General features: G+C 46.8%; 3 protein-coding genes across 3 annotated transcripts in view; 2 read left to right on the top strand and 1 right to left on the bottom strand.

Annotated features, from left to right (window-relative positions):
• Positions 1–22,284, top strand: part of LOC122366571 (mediator of DNA damage checkpoint protein 1-like) — a 75,964-nt gene that overhangs the window by 32,582 nt on the left and 21,098 nt on the right. Inside the window, exon 3 of the mRNA XM_043338969.1 lies at positions 20,580–20,729. Within this exon, the coding sequence (XP_043194904.1) occupies positions 20,580–20,729 (150 nt within the window). The remainder of the gene's footprint in view (positions 1–20,579; positions 20,730–22,284) is intronic.
• On the top strand, positions 573–2,786 carry LOC122366564. The gene is made up of 2 exons (XM_043338953.1): positions 573–760; positions 1,289–2,786. Exons 1-2 carry the CDS (start codon positions 645–647, stop codon positions 2,484–2,486), a joined length of 1,314 nt encoding a protein of 437 aa, XP_043194888.1. The 5' UTR covers positions 573–644; the 3' UTR covers positions 2,487–2,786.
• Positions 2,786–6,379, bottom strand: LOC122366567. The gene is made up of 2 exons (XM_043338956.1): positions 6,173–6,379; positions 2,786–4,074 (listed from the first exon to the last, which is right to left on the bottom strand). The coding sequence occupies exons 1-2, from the start codon at positions 6,347–6,349 to the stop codon at positions 3,031–3,033; spliced, it is 1,221 nt and encodes a 406-aa protein (XP_043194891.1). The 5' UTR covers positions 6,350–6,379; the 3' UTR covers positions 2,786–3,030.

Genomic DNA, 22,284 nt, shown 5'->3' with positions numbered 1-22,284 from the left:
AGGCCAAACGATTCATAACTAAAATGCAAGAATTTGGGGACGTTTACCGATGTTATGTCATGTTTCAATAATGGAAATGGTATTAAGTTGTCATTTTGGTCGACTTAAATGCATTTATATTCATTGATTTGCACAAAAAACATGATTTTTTTGCACGGCTGCTAAATTAAAAAAACTTGTGCGATTTTGGCGCAGAATAGACATTGCGCCATTACGTTTATAACACGGGCACCAATGGGCAAATGTACTAGCTGTGAATAGGTAGTGAATTGGAGTGGGTTATTAATTAGATATACTGTGAGATGATGTTTTTCGTACTCCAGCGTAGATGGGTAGCCATTCGGCTTCCACGGTTGACAGTGATGACATCCGTCATCTTTTACAAACTCGTTAAAGATTTGGGCTGTACGGGGATCCCCGTACAGCCCAAATCTTTAACGAGTTTGTAAAAGATGACGGATGTCATCACTGTCAACCGTGGAAGCCGAATGGCTACCCATCTACGCTGGAGTACGAAAAACATCATCTCACGCTCTCAGTCCCAGCGGATAAAAACAACACCTAAGAATTAGATATACTGTGTTTCTCAGACCTCAGGTCAGCTATCTCAAGACGCACGCTTGTTTTAAGCTTTGAACATCGAGATGGTGAATTGCTGTGTCCCAGGCTGTACGAACCGGTCAGGGGACAAAAACAAATATGCGTTCTACAGGTTTCCCAGCAACAAACTGATCCGTCAACGCTACATTCGTGCGATAAGGTTAGTAAGAATTTTGAGAATCAGCATATTTTACACGTTTAACTTTCATAAATCCCATCATAAATCTTTCCCATAAATCATGCAAGGGAAATATGGCATCTTACCTTTTAATAAAAACACCAAATTATTGTTAACTATTTCTATAAAAGCTATAAAAGTGTATATAATATCAGATAATGATAAATATTTATTTTTGGCATTACGGAATGATTCACAAGGTTAACTCGGAGCCTTGATCGTCAATCACTTGTGCATGGTGCGTAGGAACTCCATAAATAGCAGTAACAGTAGTCATAGCACAAATATATTAACCAAGTCTGTTGTATGTTTTGGATATGAACATTGAAACATTTACATTTTGTAACATTCAAATTGAAAATTATTAATAAACTGGCAAGCTTCATTTCAGAAACAATTGCACGAACCTGTTTTTGTGGATATTTTCTACTTGAAGGGCTTGTAGCTTGCGTCATCCTAATCATGCATGCCTAATCTAAATCATCATGTAATCCCTTTTTTCTGTTGCAGGAGGGAGAACTTCACCCCTACCGAACACACAAGGATCTGTTCGTGGCACTTCCCTAATGGCAAAAAAGCAGGTCCAGTGAGGTTTCCATGGAATGAAGGGAAGCGGATCAACTTGCCTGATGATACCAGACCCCATCACTCTTCTCCTGGAAACAGAAGACAAGATGCAGCTGTGGAAATGGAAGATGCTGTCCTTGGACCACCTGTGCATAGTGAGGCCATGTTGTCTGCCGAGAACGAGCTTCTCAAACAGCATATCAAACGACTTGAAACTGCAGCAGCTTATCAGCAGCAGAGGTTCTGCTACAACCAGATTAGCCATAGCGAACAGCTAGTAACTTACTATACTAGTTTGAGCAGAGCAATGTTTGAAACCCTAGTCACATATGTGAGCATGTGTGATTTTACATACCACACCTTCAAGGTCACAACGATGACATTAGAGGACCAAATTCTCCTGGTGTTGATGAAACTGCGACACAACTTTGGGCACACAGATCTAAGCGTGAGATTTAACAAGAGTGTAGCCACCGTTACAAATGTCTTCAGGACATTTGTGTCCATCTTCGCTGAGGCTCTGTTCAAGCCTATTTTTGGGAAGGGTATGCCTAGTAGAGAAAAGAATTCTCAATCTATGCCAGCATCGTTCAGGAAATTCAGGCACTGCAGGACGACACTTGATTGCACAGAAATTAGGATTCAGCGACCTGATAGCTGTGAGGGCCGCTCAAGCACCTACAGTGCTTACAAAGCTGCCAACACCTTCAAGGTCATGGTTGGGGTGGCACCCAATGGCACTGTGAACTTTGTCAGTGACGTTTACGGCGGCAATGCCTCTGACAAGCACATCGTGGAGACTAGCGGCCTGTTGGAGCAGCTAACCACAGGCGACCTCATCCTGGCTGACAAAGGTTTTCCTATCAAGGACATTGTACCTGATGGCGTCACCGTCAACACACCTGCGTATCTATTTCAGCCTCAGTTCACCAAGCAAGAGGTGATGCACAACAGGGAAGTTGCCGAAGCCCGCGTGCACGTTGAGCGCGCGATTCAGCGGCTGAAGTATTACACCATTTTAGATGGCATACCCCACCAGTATAGGAATATGATAGACAATATAGTTCGTGTCTGTGCCTTCCTCACCACCGCCCAGAGCCCTATCATAAGCCACGAGAAACTTAGCAACATGTCCTCTTAAGCCGGGTAGCAAACTGCGCGTTATTAGTGGTGTCACCCTGTTAGATGCAACGTTTGCGTAGTTATCAATTGAAGTAAGTCAATAGCATTGTCTGTGTTTTTCTCACCAACACCCGGAGTACTATCGCGGGAAACTGTGCATTTTGTCCTAAACTGGTTTGCGAACTGTTTGATATGTTAATGTCTTCACTGTCTGATGAAACACTTCTTGAGTTATAGCTGTCATGGAAGTATGATAATCTGGAAATTGTTTCAGCTGTGCGCTGTGGTACGCGACATTTACTTGTCAATAAAACTGTCCACAAACATGTATGTTTATTATTTGCATTATTTACACACAGTTTGACGTTTGAAAGTGAAACACGACAACCAGCCTGGCGCGCACCTGTACAGTGACACACATTTACTTACGCACCTGTACATTACACACAGTTTGACGTTTGAAAGTGAAACACGACAACCAGCCTGGCGCGCACCTGTACAGTGACACACATTACATCACAGTGGCAAATCTCATATCGCCCAGCAGGCATGAGCCCTGCGGGTTAAGCGGACCCGATGATGCTCGGCACCATGTGGACCCTATAGAACTGTTTTAGGAGTTCTAGGTTTACAGTCCATGAATCGCTTCTGGCGATGGTAACGATGTGTAAGTCACGAGTCGTCCAGACAACAAAGTCACACTTGGTGAAGCCACTTAACCACATCTGGCCCTGTACCTGGTGGAAGTAATCGTGATCTTCTTTAAGATTCAGGTTTTCGTCCAAGAAAAACTTTCCATCTGCTTGCACGGCTTCCTGGATCGTTCGACACCTGTGTGTCCACGGACACTTCACCTCTAGGAGTGTATCCCCCACTACACCATCTGGAGAGGCCCCAAGCATACCATCTTCAGAGAGAAAAATCCCATTCTCTTCCACCTTTTTTCCAGTGCGATTTTCATACGCTCGCTTTGCAGCTGCTTCGTGGGTTCGTCCCCATTTTACAGCTGCACTGCCGGATGGGTCATAGCCACCAAGGAGCCTTTTGAATAGTGACTTTGGGTATCTTCCTCTGGCAATTGCCTTCAAGACGAGGCCGAAGTTGCTCGATGTCAGCCTTCCCTTTCTAGCAACAAACCACTTGGGGTTTTTGACCTGACCACTGGTCACCCTCTGCACCTCTGCAATCTCTTCCTTTGAAAGAGACAGCATTGCTAAAAGGAAGTGGGACTTGTCAGCTGATGCATGAAACTCAGCACTAGTTAGGATGGTGTCGATGTTTGGTACCTTCTCTTCTGGGGAAGGCTGAGACTCTGGAGCCAACAGCCATGCCAGCCCACATGGCTGCTCCCTCACCTGGTCATACAGCCATGCCAGTTGGTTCTCTTTGACAGAGCTCACCAGCAAAGAACTGTCTTCCTGGGGGAACATCTCCTTTGCTTTCAACATTGTCGCGTTGCTGGATCCTCGGTTCCATTGACATTGCCGATCAGTCTGCGACCAGTTCTTCTGTGCATACAGAAGGATGGCAGCCATGTGGGAGCACCGATGCTGACCATTTGGGCATGTGCAGCTTCCATCCACTGGCTTCTTGTTCTCGACAGTGACCTGAAACACAGAATAACAACAATTTACACCTTTGCAGCAGGTAATCAGCAAGCCTTATTCAGATTTTTATTAAATACCTGCATGATATTTTTCTAACACATTAGTTCAAACCATATTCAATTAATAGGGGAGAGTGGGGTGGGTTGTATCAGTTTTTACTCCGAGACCCATAACCTCGTAACTATCCGTGATAAACTCATTATTTCCATACTATCTCCTTCCTTGATTCTTCTGCTTTTTTTGTGCAAAGTAACTTTTCCGCTACCTCTACTAGTTTTTCTTCTACGGTCTGCCGAATAGAACAATGTTTTTGATACAACTTGCCCCATGGCTTGGGTGAGTTGTATCACATGGTGGGGTAATTTGTATCACTAGGTATTTCACGTTTCAGGGAGTGTGCTTGCTACTGGTTTTGAACATAACAACAACATTAAATGGGGTTAATACAATGTATATGCTCAAAGGCTTCACTTTTATTAGACCAAACTTAGGTCAATCCGAACGAAACATCGAAACGAACGAAACATCAACAGACTAGACGCAAAAGTGACCCGTTAAAAGCGGCCAACACATTGTGCCGAAATGGAACGAGTATTGACTAGCTACCTACAAACGCGAGCCAGGGCTTAGCTTTCACGATCAAAAGCAACATACCCATACATACATACATACATACATGTTACAACATACCCCACCCGGCTCTGATACAACATGCACCTCGCCGCCATCTTGGAAAAAAACTTCCTCGTGCTCAAAAACAGCGGACAGCTGGAGAAATTCATTTTCACTCACGCAGCCTTAGAACCTACCCTCACCACCGCTACGGAGATCTTTCAAATTCGTGCACATCTAAATGCCCAAAACACACATTTTCCTGCAACTTAATTTTTTAGAATGACATTAAAAAAACATAAAATCGGCTCTCACCTCGAGACGCGTCCACCCAGCCACACGACAGAACAGGGAAAGGTGGCGCCCGGAAAACCTCGTCGGCTGGTCGTGTCACGAGCGCTATCTATTGGATAAGTTTGGCACAATTCGCCCTGATACAACTTGGACATGATACAACTCACCCCGCTCTCCCCTATCAAAGTGGACGTTTCACTCAAGTGAAATGTTTATCATGAAAATAAGTTCACAAAAATGAGCACAATTGATTGCAGCTGTTTATATTCATAGAACCTTCCAAATATGCATTATAATCATAGTTGATATTACAAAACATGAATGTTTTGGACAATGACTTGATGTTAGATTTTAGCAAAAAGGGATTGCTTTTTAAAAGTATATGCTGTATATCTGGGGATGCTTTAATAAAAGTTAACAAAAATAACTTAAATTTGAAAGCAAATTTCTTTGAGTGATCTTGAATGAAGTGAGACTGAAGATAAGATACATCGCCTAAACCAAATTGCCATTTCCATTTCAACTTATCAACCCTCCTATCCATTTAATTCCACTAAATGTCCATGGTTGCACAGGATGCCACACAAGTCTGTCGCACACTTGCTAAGTAGATCAATTGATCTATCATTTTACTATACACTTAAATTTAAAACCAAGCTAACATCAACTACACTCCGGGCTGGAGGTCAGGTCCTCCACAAACAATACCAAGTGGCCTCGGTACTGGTAGGGCAGACATAGCACGAGCTGCCATGTGAGATATCATAGGTTGAAGGTGGTAGGTTCAAGGTTGTAGGTTGTAGGAAGTAGATTGTAGGTCAGGTTACGTATCTTTGGTTAGGTGTTTTGATTTGGTTAGCAAAATGCATTCTGGGGCATATGGCAGCTCGTGCTACGTCTGCTACCGTGGCATCTCAATTTTCCTATTCAGCTTTTGCTAAGGTAAAATAATGCAAGATGCCTGTCACATGGGGATAATATAAAGAACTATGGAGTATGTAGACTCGAATGAAAATATATAATGAAATGTTTCTTTTATTACCTCTGGTCATGTTCACTCAATACTTTTGCCACGTTCACCTCATTCTCAATTGCAATTGCAATTTTGTTCCCACATTCATGCCACGATTTCATGAAGGCAGATTTCATAAAGTACTTGAAATGCCTATCACAAGCATGAAGAAATACTCACTTGAACATCATAGGTCCTTTTCTTCATGCTGGCCTCAACAGAAGCCACAATGTATTTGCCATCCTGCAGGGCAATGGATCGGATTTTGCCACCATCCAATGCTCTTTCACCCTTCTCAATCACACTGGACATAGTTTGAAAAAAATCACCTATGGCTGCAACACTAACGAAGGCCATGATAGCTCATACCATGCCCAAACACGTCAAACACAGCTTGCAGCCCAGAAACGTGCAAATCACGGTGACTATAAATAGTGCAAATGTCCGAAACGTAATATTGTTTTCACGTGGTTTTCACCAAATGTCACATATGCGCCACAAATGCTAACACCATTGTGAATTTAGTAGCCTCATATTTCTTTGAGCTTTTTCAGCCAAATTTCGATGAAACTTGAAGCAAATCAATTTCAGAAATGTTATTCATCCATCTAAGTTTCCAAAGAAATTCCAAATCAGGGTCGGACAATTTTTGAATCGCCACAATACACCTTTCTAGATAATCCCCTATCTCTACAGCATTAGCGCAGTCAGCTGTTGGAACCGTGACGTCACACTTAACAGCCCTATTGATATCGTCGTTAATTGTCGAAGATAATGAGCGGCGTTCGGGCAAATTTAAAGTCGAGCTTAGCAAAATTGTTCTGGCCACACTCGATCAGAATCGAGAAATAAAATGATGATTATGGGATACAATTGCCGGAGTTACCGACCAAGTAACGTTAACGGTTAAGCGGAGCACGTTAATTTCACATGTAGGTCACGTCTCGGAAAGTGGAACGTTAAAAATGCCAATGCCGGCCAATAAAATATATGTCAAATCACAGGGTAAACCATAACGATTCGTCAGGTTACTAAGCTCATCTCGCGGTTACGTTAATTTACATCAAATTTGACTGGCTTTTACTTTAGCTCGGGCATTCCACCCGACGGAAATGATAACTTGTTAATCGTCAACGGGGTATGGGTTTTGTTTCACACATCAACCTTGCCTGAGACCTAGAAATGACAAGAGCCGTTCAGTGCTGAATTACGTTTTATACCGAATTGAGGTATACGCACGGAGTTTCGCGACTAAACACTCAAAACATTACGTTACATTAATTTGCAGCTAATGAGAAATAAACAACGTTTACTGGACGTTAAGGCGATCGATTCTATACTGGATCGTACATTGATTTACATCTTGTCAAAATGAATTGAATCACACCATGCTGATTTACGACAACTCCGATCTCTCAACTAAAAAAAAACTGATAGTTCTACTGACGCAAATTGCCGGTTTGACTGTCATGAATCAGAGCTCTAGTATTTATTAAACAACGGCTACTAAGACAATAACGACTGGATATGATGCAGCGTGATTAACCACCTGTGTCTGTGTTCCGTAAAAAAAACATGCCGACGTGTGGACGGTGTCAGTAACGGGGTTCTGCTCGGCCCTCTCATTCTCTCCGAATTCTCTCATTCTCTCTTCAGCACTTTCATCTCGTCAAGTTAATCTATTCATGTTTTCCTCCCAAATAGCCCCAACAGATGTGAGTACTTTCCCAAGATATATTCAACCAAACCGAAGAAATAATGAAACGACCGAATTTCCTAAAACAAAAGCTAGTTCGAACCATTCGCTAGCTGCACCACTTGTCGAAGCAGTACCTACGGCCTACGGGCTAGAAATTCGGTGTAAAAAAGAAAATCTAACCAACTTAGAAACTATCAATCACTGCACAGGGCGGATTTGCCTAGTCCTACCGCCTGAACATAGAGGAAACAGCTGAATAGTAAGGTTGAACGCAGCCATCCACTGTAGAAGTACTGAAGAAACCTCTAGCTCCGCTAACATGGATGATAGCCAAAATTAATCTCAAGAGCCTCACTCTGACACGCACGCATTCATACATACACTAGCCCACGTACTCTATCAAGACCCCCCCCCCCCCCCTTTCGAGTACAATCTAGATAGTACTAAAAATTGTGAATTTGACCTGAATACCACATTTTCAGTAGCCCGCGGTCGGAACACCCATCCAGTCATTCAACAATCACACATGCTCACACATATACACGAGAAACCCCCCCCCCCTTTAGACCTAAATATGATTACATCCCCGGGGCGAGAGAGAAGCCGGGGCAGCAGGCGGGGCACATTGGGGAAGGATTATGATAGGAAAGCAGCTTCATGACCTCCAGTGCCGACCTACCGCTTAGCTGTTGGCTGTGGACGACAGGGCTGGCGGCCGGCTGGCAGCAGATTTATCGGCGGGCGGGCGGCACAGCGACGACGGACGGGCGGCAGAGTTGGCGGCAGCCCGCGGAGCGGTGGTGGCGGGCGGCAGAACGGCGGAGCGGCGCAGAGTCCTCCAGTGGCAGGCAGTCCTCCATCCTCCTCCTCCAGAACTTTCACCGCCGACTCCTCCTCTCAAACTCTCCTCTCCGCTCGAACTCACTCCCTCCATCGCCTGTCCTTCTCCATCCTGCCGCTACAAACTGACTGTCTCGCCCACCTCCGAACTCCACTTCCCAGCTCTCCAACTCCAACTGAACTGCCGCCTGTGAGCGTCCCCAACGCCTCCGACTCTCCAACTGACCCTCTATCCTCAAAATCCTAAAAGTTTTGCTGGAGCTCCATCTGCCTCGGGCTGTCTCTAGAGTTGCTGTCTTCGCTATGTAACGGAAGTTGGCACAGATTCAGCACAGATTCAGCACAGCACAGATTCGGTAGGGGGAAAAAAGGCCCCGGTAGAGGGAAACCTTTATGACCCGTTTTCCCCTAGAAATGACGTCACAAAGAGGTAAAAATGGGTATCAATCGAAAGCTCTCGTTTACCCAGACACAGTCCTGCAGGAAAATTCCACTTTTTTCCCATAGGAAAGTTTTTACGGGAAAATCAAAATTTTGGGTCAATGGGGGGGTCCCCCCCGATTTCGTTCAAAATCGGCACACAGGTGCCCCACCACCAGCCGAGAAACTTTCCCCAAAACGGTCCCCGTTGCATTGACGTTTAAGGCCCTTAAAGCCCCGTAAACTCGTAAAAAATCCGTAAATTCGCCCTTGTACGGCCAAAAACGGGGCGCTAGGGTAAAAATGGGTATCAATCGAAAGCTCTCGTTTACCCAGACACAGTCCTGCAGGAAAATTCCACTTTTTCCCCATAGGAAAGTTTTTACGGGAAAATCAAAATTTCGGGTCAATGGGGGGTCCCCCCCGATTTCGTTCAAAATCGGCACACAGGTGCCCCACCACCAGCCGAGAAACTTTCCCCAAAACGGTCCCCGTTGCATTGACGTTTAAGGCCCGTAAAGCCCCCTAGACTCGTAAAATATCCGTAAAATCGCCTTTGTACGGACAAAAAAGTGGTGCTATGGTAAAAATGGGTATCAATCGAAAGCTCTCGTTTACCCAGACACAGTCCTGCAGGAAAATTCCACTTTTTTTCCCATAGGAAAGTTTTTACGGGAAAATCAAAATTTTGGGTCAATGGGGGGTCCCCCCCGATTTCGTTCAAAATCGGCACACAGGTGCCCCACCACCAGCCGAGAAACTTTCCCAAAAACGGTCCCCGTTGCATTGACGTTTAAGGCCCTTAAAGCCCCGTAAACTCGTAAAAAATCCGTAAATTCGCCCTTGTACGGCCAAAAACGGGGCGCTAGGGTAAAAATGGGTATCAATCGAAAGCTCTCGTTTACCCAGACACAGTCCTGCAGGAAAATTCCACTTTTTCCCCATAGGAAAGTTTTTACGGGAAAATCAAAATTTCGGGTCAATGGGGGGTCCCCCCCGATTTCGTTCAAAATCGGCACACAGGTGCCCCACCACCAGCCGAGAAACTTTCCCCAAAACGGTCCCCGTTGCATTGACGTTTAAGGCCCGTAAAGCCCCCTAGACTCGTAAAATATCCGTAAAATCGCCTTTGTACGGACAAAAAAGTGGTGCTATGGTAAAAATGGGTATCAATCGAAAGCTCTCGTTTACCCAGACACAGTCCTGCAGGAAAATTCCACTTTTTTCCCATAGGAAAGTTTTTACGGGAAAATCAAAATTTTGGGTCAATGGGGGGTCCCCCCCGATTTCGTTCAAAATCGGCACACAGGTGCCCCACCACCAGCCGAGAAACTTTCCCCAAAACGGTCCCCGTTGCATTGACGTTTAAGGCCCTTAAAGCCCCGTAAACTCGTAAAAAATCCGTAAATTCGCCCTTGTACGGCCAAAAACGGGGCGCTAGGGTAAAAATGGGTATCAATCGAAAGCTCTCGTTTACCCAGACACAGTCATGCAGGAAAATTCCACTTTTTCCCCATAGGAAAGTTTTTACGGGAAAATCGAAATTTCGGGTCAATGGGGGGTCCCCCCCGATTTCGTTCAAAATCGGCACACAGGTGCCCCACCACCAGCCGAGAAACTTTCCCCAAAACGGTCCCCGTTGCATTGACGTTTAAGGCCCGTAAAGCCCCCTAGACTCGTAAAATATCCGTAAAATCGCCTTTGTACGGACAAAAAAGTGGTGCTATGGTAAAAATGGGTATCAATCGAAAGCTCTCGTTTACCCAGACACAGTCCTGCAGGAAAATTCCACTTTTTCCCCATAGGAAAGTTTTTACGGGAAAATCAAAATTTTGGGTCAATGGGGGGTCCCCCCGATTTCGTTCAAAATCGGCACACAGGTGCCCCACCACCAGCCGAGAAACTTTCCCCAAAACGGTCCCCGTTGCATTGACGTTTAAGGCCCTTAAAGCCCCGTAAACTCGTAAAAAATCCGTAAATTCGCCCTTGTACGGCCAAAAACGGGGCGCTAGGGTAAAAATGGGTATCAATCGAAAGCTCTCGTTTACCCAGACACAGTCCTGCAGGAAAATTCCACTTTTTCCCCATAGGAAAGTTTTTGCGGGAAAATCAAAATTTCGGGTCAATGGGGGGTCCCCCCCGATTTCGTTCAAAATCGGCACACAGGTGCCCCACCACCAGCCGAGAAACTTTCCCCAAAACGGTCCCCGTTGCATTGACGTTTAAGGCCCGTAAAGCCCCCTAGACTCGTAAAATATCCGTAAAATCGCCTTTGTACGGACAAAAAAGTGGTGCTATGGTAAAAATGGGTATCAATCGAAAGCTCTCGTTTACCCAGACACAGTCCTGCAGGAAAATTCCACTTTTTCCCCATAGGAAAGTTTTTACGGGAAAATCAAAATTTTGGGTCAATGGGGGGTCCCCCCCGATTTCGTTCAAAATCGGCACACAGGTGCCCCACCACCAGCCGAGAAACTTTCCCCAAAACGGTCCCCGTTGCATTGACGTTTAAGGCCCGTAAAGCCCCCTAGACTCGTAAAATATCCGTAAAATCGCCTTTGTACGGACAAAAAAGTGGTGCTATGGTAAAAATGGGTATCAATCGAAAGCTCTCGTTTACCCAGACACAGTTCTGCAGGAAAATTCCACTTTTTTCCCATAGGAAAGTTTTTACGGGAAAATCAAAATTTTGGGTCAATGGGGGGTCCCCCCCGATTTCGTTCAAAATCGGCACACAGGTGCCCCACCACCAGCCGAGAAACTTTCCCCAAAACGGTCCCCGTTGCATTGACGTTTAAGGCCCTTAAAGCCCCGTAAACTCGTAAAAAATCCGTAAATTCGCCCTTGTACGGCCAAAAACGGGGCGCTAGGGTAAAAATGGGTATCAATCGAAAGCTCTCGTTTACCCAGACACAGTCCTGCAGGAAAATTCCACTTTTTCCCCATAGGAAAGTTTTTACGGGAAAATCAAAATTTTGGGTCAATGGGGGGTCCCCCCCGATTTCGTTCAAAATCGGCACACAGGTGCCCCACCACCAGCCGAGAAACTTTCCCCAAAACGGTCCCCGTTGCATTGACGTTTAAGGCCCTTAAAGCCCCGTAAACTCGTAAAAAATCCGTAAATTCGCCCTTGTACGGCCAAAAACGGGGCGCTAGGGTAAAAATGGGTATCAATCGAAAGCTCTCGTTTACCCAGACACAGTCCTGCAGGAAAATTCTACTTTTTCCCCATAGGAAAGTTTTTACGGGAAAATCAAAATTTCGGGTCAATGGGGGGTCCCCCCCGATTTCGTTCAAAATCGGCACACAGGTGCCCCACCACCAGCCGAGAAACTTTCCCCAAAACGGTCCCCGTTGCATTGACGTTTAAGGCCCGTAAAGCCCCCTAGACTCGTAAAATATCCGTAAAATCGCCTTTGTACGGACAAAAAAGTGGTGCTATGGTAAAAATGGGTATCAATCGAAAGCTCTCGTTTACCCAGACACAGTCCTGCAGGAAAATTCCACTTTTTTCCCATAGGAAAGTTTTTACGGGAAAATCAAAATTTTGGGTCAATGGGGGGTCCCCCCCGATTTCGTTCAAAATCTGCACACAGGTGCCCCACCACCAGCCGAGAAACTTTCCCCAAAACGGTCCCCGTTGCATTGACGTTTAAGGCCCTTAAAGCCCCGTAAACTCGTAAAAAATCCGTAAATTCGCCCTTGTACGGCCAAAAACGGGGCGCTAGGGTAAAAATGGGTATCAATCGAAAGCTCTCGTTTACCCAGACACAGTCCTGCAGGAAAATTCCACTTTTTCCCCATAGGAAAGTTTTTACGGGAAAATCAAAATTTCGGGTCAATGGGGGGTCCCCCCCGATTTCGTTCAAAATCGGCACACAGGTGCCCCACCACCAGCCGAGAAACTTTCCCCAAAACGGTCCCCGTTGCATTGACGTTTAAGGCCCGTAAAGCCCCCTAGACTCGTAAAATATCCGTAAAATCGCCTTTTTACGGACAAAAAAGTGGTGCTATGGTAAAAATGGGTATCAATCGAAAGCTCTCGTTTACCCAGACACAGTCCTGCAGGAAAATTCCACTTTTTCCCCATAGGAAAGTTTTTACGGGAAAATCAAAATTTTGGGTCAATGGGGGGTCCCCCCCGATTTCGTTCAAAATCGGCACACAGGTGCCCCACCACCAGCCGAGAAACTTTCCCCAAAACGGTCCCCGTTGCATTGACGTTTAAGGCCCTTAAAGCCCCGTAAACTCGTAAAAAATCCGTAAATTCGCCCTTGTACGGCCAAAAACGAGGCGCTAGGGTAAAAATGAGTATCAATCGAAAGCTCTCGTTTACCCAGACACAGTCCTGCAGGAAAATTCCACTTTTTCCCCATAGGAAAGTTTTTACGGGAAAATCAAAATTTCGGGTCAATGGGGGGTCCCCCCCGATTTCGTTCAAAATCGGCACACAGGTGCCCCACCACCAGCCGAGAAACTTTCCCCAAAACGGTCCCCGTTGCATTGACGTTTAAGGCCCGTAAAGCCCCCTAGACTCGTAAAATATCCGTAAAATCGCCTTTGTACGGACAAAAAAGTGGAGCTATGGTAAAAATGGGTATCAATCGAAAGCTCTCGTTTACCCAGACACAGTCCTGCAGGAAAATTCCACTTTTTTCCCATAGGAAAGTTTTTACGGGAAAATCAAAATTTTTGGTCAATGGGGGGTCCCCCCCGATTTCGTTCAAAATCGGCACACAGGTGCCCCACCACCAGCCGAGAAACTTTCCCCAAAACGGTCCCGTTGCATTGACGTTTAAGGCCCTTAAAGCCCCGTAAACTCGTAAAAAATCCGTAAATTCGCCCTTGTACGGCCAAAAACGGGGCGCTAGGGTAAAAATGGGTATCAATCGAAAGCTCTCGTTTACCCAGACACAGTCCTGCAGGAAAATTCCACTTTTTCCCCATAGGAAAGTTTTTGCGGGAAAATCAAAATTTCGGGTCAATGGGGGGTCCCCCCCGATTTCGTTCAAAATCGGCACACTGGTGCCCCACCACCAGCCGAGAAACTTTCCCCAAAACGGTCCCCGTTGCATTGACGTTTAAGGCCCTTAAAGCCCCGTAAACTCGTAAAAAATCCGTAAATTCGCCCTTGTACGGCCAAAAACGGGGCGCTAGGGTAAAAATGGGTATCAATCGAAAGCTCTCGTTTACCCAGACACAGTCCTGCAGGAAAATTTCACTTTTTCCCCATAGGAAAGTTTTTACGGGAAAATCAAAATTTCTGGTCAATGGGGGGTCCCCCCGATTTCGTTCAAAATCGGCACACAGGTGCCCCACCACCAGCCGAGAAACTTTCCCCAAAACGGTCCCCGTTGCATTGACGTTTAAGGCCCGTAAAGCCCCCTAGACTCGTAAAATATCCGTAAAATCGCCTTTGTACGGACAAAAAAGTGGTGCTATGGTAAAAATGGGTATCAATCGAAAGCTCTCGTTTACCCAGACACAGTCCTGCAGGAAAATTCCACTTTTTCCCCATAGGAAAGTTTTTACGGGAAAATCAAAATTTTGGGTCAATGGGGGGTCCCCCCCGATTTCGTTCAAAATCGGCACACAGGTGCCCCACCACCAGCCGAGAAACTTTCCCCAAAACGGTCCCCGTTGCATTGACGTTTAAGGCCCTTAAAGCCCCGTAAACTCGTAAAAAATTCGTAAATTCGCCCTTGTACGGCCAAAAACGGGGCGCTAGGGTAAAAATGGGTATCAATCGAAAGCTCTCGTTTACCCAGACACAGTCCTGCAGAAAAATTCCACTTTTTCCCCATAGGAAAGTTTTTACGGGAAAATCAAAATTTCGGGTCAATGGGGGGTCCCCCCCGATTTCGTTCAAAATCGGCACACAGGTGCCCCACCACCAGCCGAGAAACTTTCCCCAAAACGGTCCCCGTTGCATTGACGTTTAAGGCCCGTAAAGCCCCCTAGACTCGTAAAATATCCGTAAAATCACCTTTGTACGGACAAAAAAGTGGTGCTATGGTGAAAATGGGTATCAATCGAAAGCTCTCGTTTACCCAGACACAGTCCTGCAGGAAAATTCCACTTTTTCCCCATAGGAAAGTTTTTACGGGAAAATCAAAATTTTGGGTCAATGGGGGGTCCCCCCCGATTTCGTTCAAAATCGGCACACAGGTGCCCCACCACCAGCCGAGAAACTTTCCCCAAAACGGTCCCCGTTGCATTGACGTTTAAGGCCCTTAAAGCCCCGTAAACTCGTAAAAAATCCGTAAATTCGCCCTTGTACGGCCAAAAACGGGGCGCTAGGGTAAAAATGGGTATCAATCGAAAGCTCTCGTTTACCCAGACACAGTCCTGCAGGAAAATTCCACTTTTTCCCTATAGGAAAGTTTTTACGGGAAAATCAAAATTTTTGGTCAATGGGGGGTCCCCCCGATTTCGTTCAAAATAGGCACACAGGTGCCCGGGGGGGACCCCCCATTGACCCAAAATTTTGATTTTCCCGTAAAAACTTTCCTATGGGGAAAAAGTGGAATTTTCCTGCAGGACTGTGTCTGGGTAAACGAGAGCTTTCGATTGATACTCATTTTTACCCTAGCGCCCCGTTTTTGGCCGTACAAGGGCGAATTTACGGATTTTTACGAGTTTACGGGGCTTTAAGGGCCTTAAACGTCAATGCAACGGGGACCGTTTTGGGGAAAGTTTCTCGGCTGGTGGTGGGGCACCTGTGTGCCGATTTTGAACGAAATCGGGGGGACCCCCCATTGACCCAAAATTTTGATTTTCCCGTAAAAACTTTCCTATGGGGAAAAAGTGGAATTTTCCTGCAGGACTGTGTCTGGGTAAACGAGAGCTTTCGATTGATACCCATTTTTACCATAGCACCACTTTTTTGTCCGTACAAAGGCGATTTTACGGATATTTTACGAGTCTAGGGGGCTTTACGGGCCTTAAACGTCAATGCAACGGGGACCGTTTTGGGGAAAGTTTCTCGGCTGGTGGTGGGGCACCTGTGTGCCGATTTTGAACGAAATCGGGGGGGACCCCCCATTGACCCGAAATTTTGATTTTCCCGTAAAAACTTTCCTATGGGGAAAAAGTGGAATTTTCCTGCAGGACTGTGTCTGGGTAAACGAGAGCTTTCGATTGATACCCATTTTTACCCTAGCGCCCCGTTTTTGGCCGTACAAGGGCGAATTTACGGATTTTTTACGAGTTTACGGGGCTTTAAGGGCCTTAAACGTCAATGCAACGGGGACCGTTTTTGGGAAAGTTTCTCGGCTGGTGGTGGGGCACCTGTGTGCCGATTTTGAACGAAATCGGGGGGACCCCCCATTGACCCAAAATTTTGATTTTCCCGTAAAAACTTTCCTATGGGAAAAAAAGTGGAATTTTCCTGCAGGACTGTGTCTGGGTAAACGAGAGCTTTCGATTGATACCCATTTTTACCATAGCTCCACTTTTTTGTCCGTACAAAGGCGATTTTACGGATATTTTACGAGTCTAGGGGGCTTTACGGGCCTTAAACGTCAATGCAACGGGGACCGTTTTGGGGAAAGTTTCTCGGCTGGTGGTGGGGCACCTGTGTGCCGATTTTGAACGAAATCGGGGGGGACCCCCCATTGACCCGAAATTTTGATTTTCCCGTAAAAACTTTCCTATGGGGAAAAAATGGAATTTTCCTACAGGACTGTGTCTGGGTAAACGAGAGCTTTCGATTGATACCCATTTTTACCCTAGCGCCCCGTTTTTGGCCGTACAAGGGCGAATTTACGGATTTTTTACGAGTTTACGGGGCTTTAAGGGCCTTAATTGTCAATGCAACGGGGACCGCTTTGGGGAAAGTTTCTCGGCTGGTGGTGGGGCACCTGTGTGCCGATTTTGAACGAAATCGGGGGGGACCCCCCATTGACCCAAAATTTTGATTTTCCCGTAAAAACTTTCCTATGGGGAAAAAGTGGAATTTTCCTGCAGGACTGTGTCTGGGTAAACGAGAGCTTTCGATTGATACCCATTTTTACCATAGCACCACTTTTTTGTCCGTACAAAGGCGATTTTACGGATATTTTACGAGTCTAGGGGGCTTTACGGGCCTTAAACGTCAATGCAACGGGGACCGTTTTGGGGAAAGTTTCTCGGCTGGTGGTGGGGCACCTGTGTGCCGATTTTGAACGAAATCGGGGGGAACCCCCATTGACCCGAAATTTTGATTTTCCCGTAAAAACTTTCCTATGGGGAAAAAGTGGAATTTTCCTGCAGGACTGTGTCTGGGTAAACGAGAGCTTTCGATTGATACCCATTTTTACCCTAGCGCCCCGTTTTTGGCCGTACAAGGGCGAATTTACGGATTTTTTACGAGTTTACGGGGCTTTAAGGGCCTTAAACGTCAATGCAACGGGGACCGTTTTGGGGAAAGTTTCTCGGCTGGTGGTGGGGCACCTGTGTGCCGATTTTGAACGAAATCGGGGGGGACCCCCCATTGACCCAAAATTTTGATTTTCCCGTAAAAACTTTCCTATGGGAAAAAAGTGGAATTTTCCTGCAGGACTGTGTCTGGGTAAACGAGAGCTTTCGATTGATACCCATTTTTACCATAGCACCACTTTTTTGTCCGTACAAAGGCGATTTTACGGATATTTTACGAGTCTAGGGGGCTTTACGGGCCTTAAACGTCAATGCAACGGGGACCGTTTTGGGGAAAGTTTCTCGGCTGGTGGTGGGGCACCTGTGTGCCGATTTTGAACGAAATCGGGGGGGACCCCCCATTGACCCGAAATTTTGATTTTCCCGTAAAAACTTTCCTATGGGGAAAAAGTGGAATTTTCCTGCAGGACTGTGTCTGGGTAAACGAGAGCTTTCGATTGATACCCATTTTTACCCTAGCGCCCCGTTTTTGGCCGTACAAGGGCGAATTTACGGATTTTTTACGAGTTTACGGGGCTTTAAGGGCCTTAAACGTCAATGCAACGGGGACCGTTTTGGGGAAAGTTTCTCGGCTGGTGGTGGGGCACCTGTGTGCCGATTTTGAACGAAATCGGGGGGGACCCCCCATTGACCCAAAATTTTGATTTTCCCGTAAAAACTTTCCTATGGGAAAAAAGTGGAATTTTCCTGCAGGACTGTGTCTGGGTAAACGAGAGCTTTCGATTGATACCCATTTTTACCTCTTTGTGACGTCATTTCTAGGGGAAAACGGGTCATAAAGGTTTCCCTCTACCGGGGCCTTTTTTCCCCCTACCGAATCTGTGCTGTGCTGAATCTGTGCTGAATCTGTGCCAACTTCCGTTACATGTCTTCGCTCCGCCTCTTTCTTCCGAGTTCTGCTGCTCTCTGAATTTCCCAGTAAGGGCCAATTTTCCAGGTCTTCTGTCCGTCTAACCAGTCTTCTGTATTTTCTGCTGAGTCTGGTTGCCGAAAGGGTGAGATTTCTATTAAATTTAACGTTATGTTGGGCCGAAACGTATGCGTTTTTCCGCTGTGCAGCCTCCGGCGTGCCGTTTCCATGGTGACTGCTATCTTCTCTGGGTGCTCCTCCTCCCTTCAAATATTCTGGCGCCGATAGGTGAATTTGAATCTTCTGCCCCTGGCGATGCCGGCAGATTTGCCAGCGTGGGAAGATGGGCCCGGGAATGCGGATGTGCCGTGCCATGCTGGAATTTGGATATTGTTACTCCGTCGGCTGTCCCAGTTTCACGATGCTGATTGTCGGCGCCAGTCTCGGCACATCCTGGAAATGTGCTATTTCGAGCCGTGTTTTGAAGAAATTGCCTTTGAAGTGTGATACCGGTGGTCAATTTGGTCCCGGGCGCCCCGGCCTCCCGCTGCCGCAGCGGCGCTGTCGTGTCCTGTTTCCCAGGCTGACGGTGTCCGTTCGCCGCGCGTAGGAGGCTGCGTGCCTTTGTCCATCCGTCCCCCCGGCCCCCCTTGACCGGGGTTGGGACCCATTGCTGGACCCTTCCCACGGTCGGCGGCGGTGAGACGGCCCTGTAAGGGCCGCCGGATAATAGCATTTGGCGGCGCGGTCTCGGATCCGTGTTTGTCCTGCCGTCCGGTGTCGGCCAGATGGTCGGCGGGTCAGCGGTGTCTGGTCGCCGGCGCGCTGCTGTTATGAAGGATGAATTTGGGAACGGGTTGATTTGGGGAGGGAAAATGAAACGCGCCAGCGTTACATCTTCACTGTCATCATCACTGTCTTGACGCACTGCCATACCTACTTCTTGGTCTGGCGCGTCTCTTCGAAGGGGTTCCTATGTCCTTTCCTGCACTCTCCTATTCTCGCCCATGACTGACTCTACAGTAGTGACGAGGAACCCAACCAGGTGAGACGTCGGCTCGCGTGGGAGCCAAGCGCTGACGACTAACTAACGGGAACCCCGGGCACCCTCCCCTCTGGAGGCTAAACCGTTGACCTGAGGTCAAATCTGAAAACATTACTCACTCACAAAGGTCTGTAAAAGGGCTTCCGAATGCGCTTTTCTGCGGCGCTGTAGCTCTATCGGTTCCCGAGATAGCTGTCGGCAGTTTCCAAAATGTTTAAATAGTCAACATTTTACCTTTGGTGACCTGGTGACCTGACCTTTGACCTGACCCAAAAAATGATTGAAGTGTTTTCGTCCTTATTTTGGAAGTTCTTTTGATTGCCGCTTACCGCGTGTCGCTATGTGGCCCAGGAGCCGAGTTAGGAGGGGGGGGGGGGGGTGTTCAGACACCACCACCCCCCCCGGCCCGGCGCGGAAGCTCGGAGCACCGGCCCGGCGCGGGTTAAGCTGCTGGGGGGTCGGAAGCTGAAGTCCAGTAGGAAAAAACTGGCATAGGCCAGGGCTGCTGGGTCTGTGCTGACTGCTGAGTCCTGAGGAAGTGAAGAGATTCTAACCATTCTTCGAAAATCAGCCCAATATCCACGTTTGCAAGGCTTCAGAAGACCTGGGAATGTGATTTTGAAATGTATGGACGTTTGTCCGCAATAAACTGAACTGAAAACCATGCCGTTTGATCCAAACGGCCGTCTTCCCTGCTAGTACCGACAGCCTGGTGTCGAGGCTGGAAGCGTGCACCTTCTGGCTCAGTCAAGCGAAAGAATGGTTCAAACGGTGATCTGGAGAGACGAGAAGCGGTATGTTCTACAGAAAATACCCCACAGGAACGATACAGTCCCTGGTCATCGATCGACGAATCAACATAAATCAACAGAAGCTGATTCCATGCAAGAAGGTGCACGGAGCGAAAGTCATGGCCGAGTTCTGCCGCGTGGAGAAGTGAGGGCACTTCGAGCGCCTCCTGTAGGCAAACAAGGTGTCACAACTGACTTTCGTTTGTGTAATGTCAAACGTCTAAGAACTATTCTAACGGTTTGCTGTTTATGTATTGAAATTTATATTGTGATTTCCGTGGGGGCTAACTTAATGTCATTCTTTATTGATCACCCTATATGTCAATATAATCCAGGAACCCCATCAGGGCGCGGGCCAAGTGTGATTCCTCTTTTACCGTGGTGGCTGGTTTCTTTGACTCAGGACAGGACCCGAGATCACGGATGTTGTCTGGCCAAGTCATCTTTCATCACACATAACCAATAAAGCACGAAGACATGTCTTTTGTCAGCCTCTGTACACCTCCGTTTCACCTCCGTTTCAGGTGGCTTTCGACGGCCACTCGGCCGAGGAGTGCCGCCAGTGCTGGGTGACCATCCAGTCCCGACTGCGGGTGCACCGCACGATGGGGGAGCTGCTGGCGGACGCTCAGGCGGCTCTCTGGGACATACACCGGGTGCGCAGCGCGCTCAAGGTGAGTTCGGACGGCGATGCGGCACTGCGGGTTCAACCGCTGTCAGCCCGGCTTAGTTTGTGGCTTGCGCTGTGGATGGCGGTATGTACGCGTTGTCCGTTGGTGAACAGTTAAAGTGGCATCCCACAACCCACCATAACATTAGTTTTGAATTGAGATAGCCAAATTGGGGTCCCTGGCTTGCACTTACAGGTTTGGGCACTCACAACATCGAGAATTGCTTTAATTCGGAGATGTTTAAAGGAAAAGGGCCACCTTTAACATGGGGATTGTAACTGAGATAGCCATCTTGTAGACCGTGTCCGAAAACCCTCCAGTCTATCTCCTTACGGCCGATTTCGGCTTCCATTCGTAGGTATCGGCAATTTTAAAAGAGGAATGCGTCCTTATCCCAGGAATGCGTTCTTACCCTGTAGTAGGGGAGAGTGGGGTAATTTGGCCGATGGTGTAAATTGGCCGCCCCCACCTGTACGATGTCTTATAAAAGTGAGTGAAATAACTCTAGTCTCTATTCATTTGTCATGGGTAGAAATAACTGGAGGACAAATGTCAAAACTTTGCCCCTCGTAGTTTTATTCAAAATTAATAAAACGTTAATTTCATTAGAAAATGGTAACTTTTACTTCTGTTTACAAAGTTGTATAACATGTAGTATTTGGGCTAAAAACGAATTCAGACATTATAGCGCCATTCTTGGGGGTATTCAACGGTTCCAAGAGCAATTTCATCTAATTCCGTATAGCCGTGATGACTTTATACACAAAAATTTTCAGAATGGCAATATGGGGTAATTTGGCCGGGAATAGCGGGGCAACTTTGCCGGTGCGCTCATGGTCACTATGCTGGGACGGCCGAGTTTTCATGGTCAATTGTACCATAAATGACATAATTCATGACCATCTTTGACTACTTTGATGCCTTACTTCCGATTGGTCAACTGTAAGAGCATGTGACGTCATCAAAGATTACCAAACGTTTTTTGCTAATAAATCCTTACATAAAAATGGTATAGCCGTACAAATGGTCTCATTCTGTTCAGCTCACCAAGGCGCATCGAATGATATGCATGATGACCTTGAAATCACGTGACCTTGAGGTCAAGCGACCTGAGGTAACCTGACCTGAGGTCAACCTTTGACCTTGACTTCTCGAGGTCCACACATATATGTTTCGATGCGGAATGACGAGAGAATTACGATGGTACTCGAAGTTTTGGCCTAGCTTGATTACTTCAAAAGTTACTCGTAAAAAACTGTCTACGCATCTAGAGCCGCTAATTTGGCTATTTTGACCCCTGTGACCCCCATGAGTCAACCTCCAAAATGTGGTAAATGCGTCATAGGACACACGTCATTGCTGAATCTGAAGCTGACTCGCAATATAACAGAAAATCCCGACCGCAAACTAACACCGGCCAAATTGCCCCACACCCCCGGCCAAATAACCCTGCTAGTGGGGCAATTTGGCCGCCTTGCAGACCTTTGTAATACGTCACAATTTCAATATAAGTAATTACTCTATCATTTCAAGTTCACTGTCCAGTAAAGCAAAACGA

The sequence above is a fragment of the Amphibalanus amphitrite genome, unplaced genomic scaffold (genome assembly GCF_019059575.1).
Source record: "Amphibalanus amphitrite isolate SeventyFive unplaced genomic scaffold, NRLGWU_Aamphi_draft 000816F_arrow, whole genome shotgun sequence".
NCBI classification, from domain to species: domain Eukaryota; kingdom Metazoa; phylum Arthropoda; class Thecostraca; order Balanomorpha; family Balanidae; genus Amphibalanus; species Amphibalanus amphitrite.
This window is presented reverse-complemented; position numbering and strand designations above follow the sequence as displayed.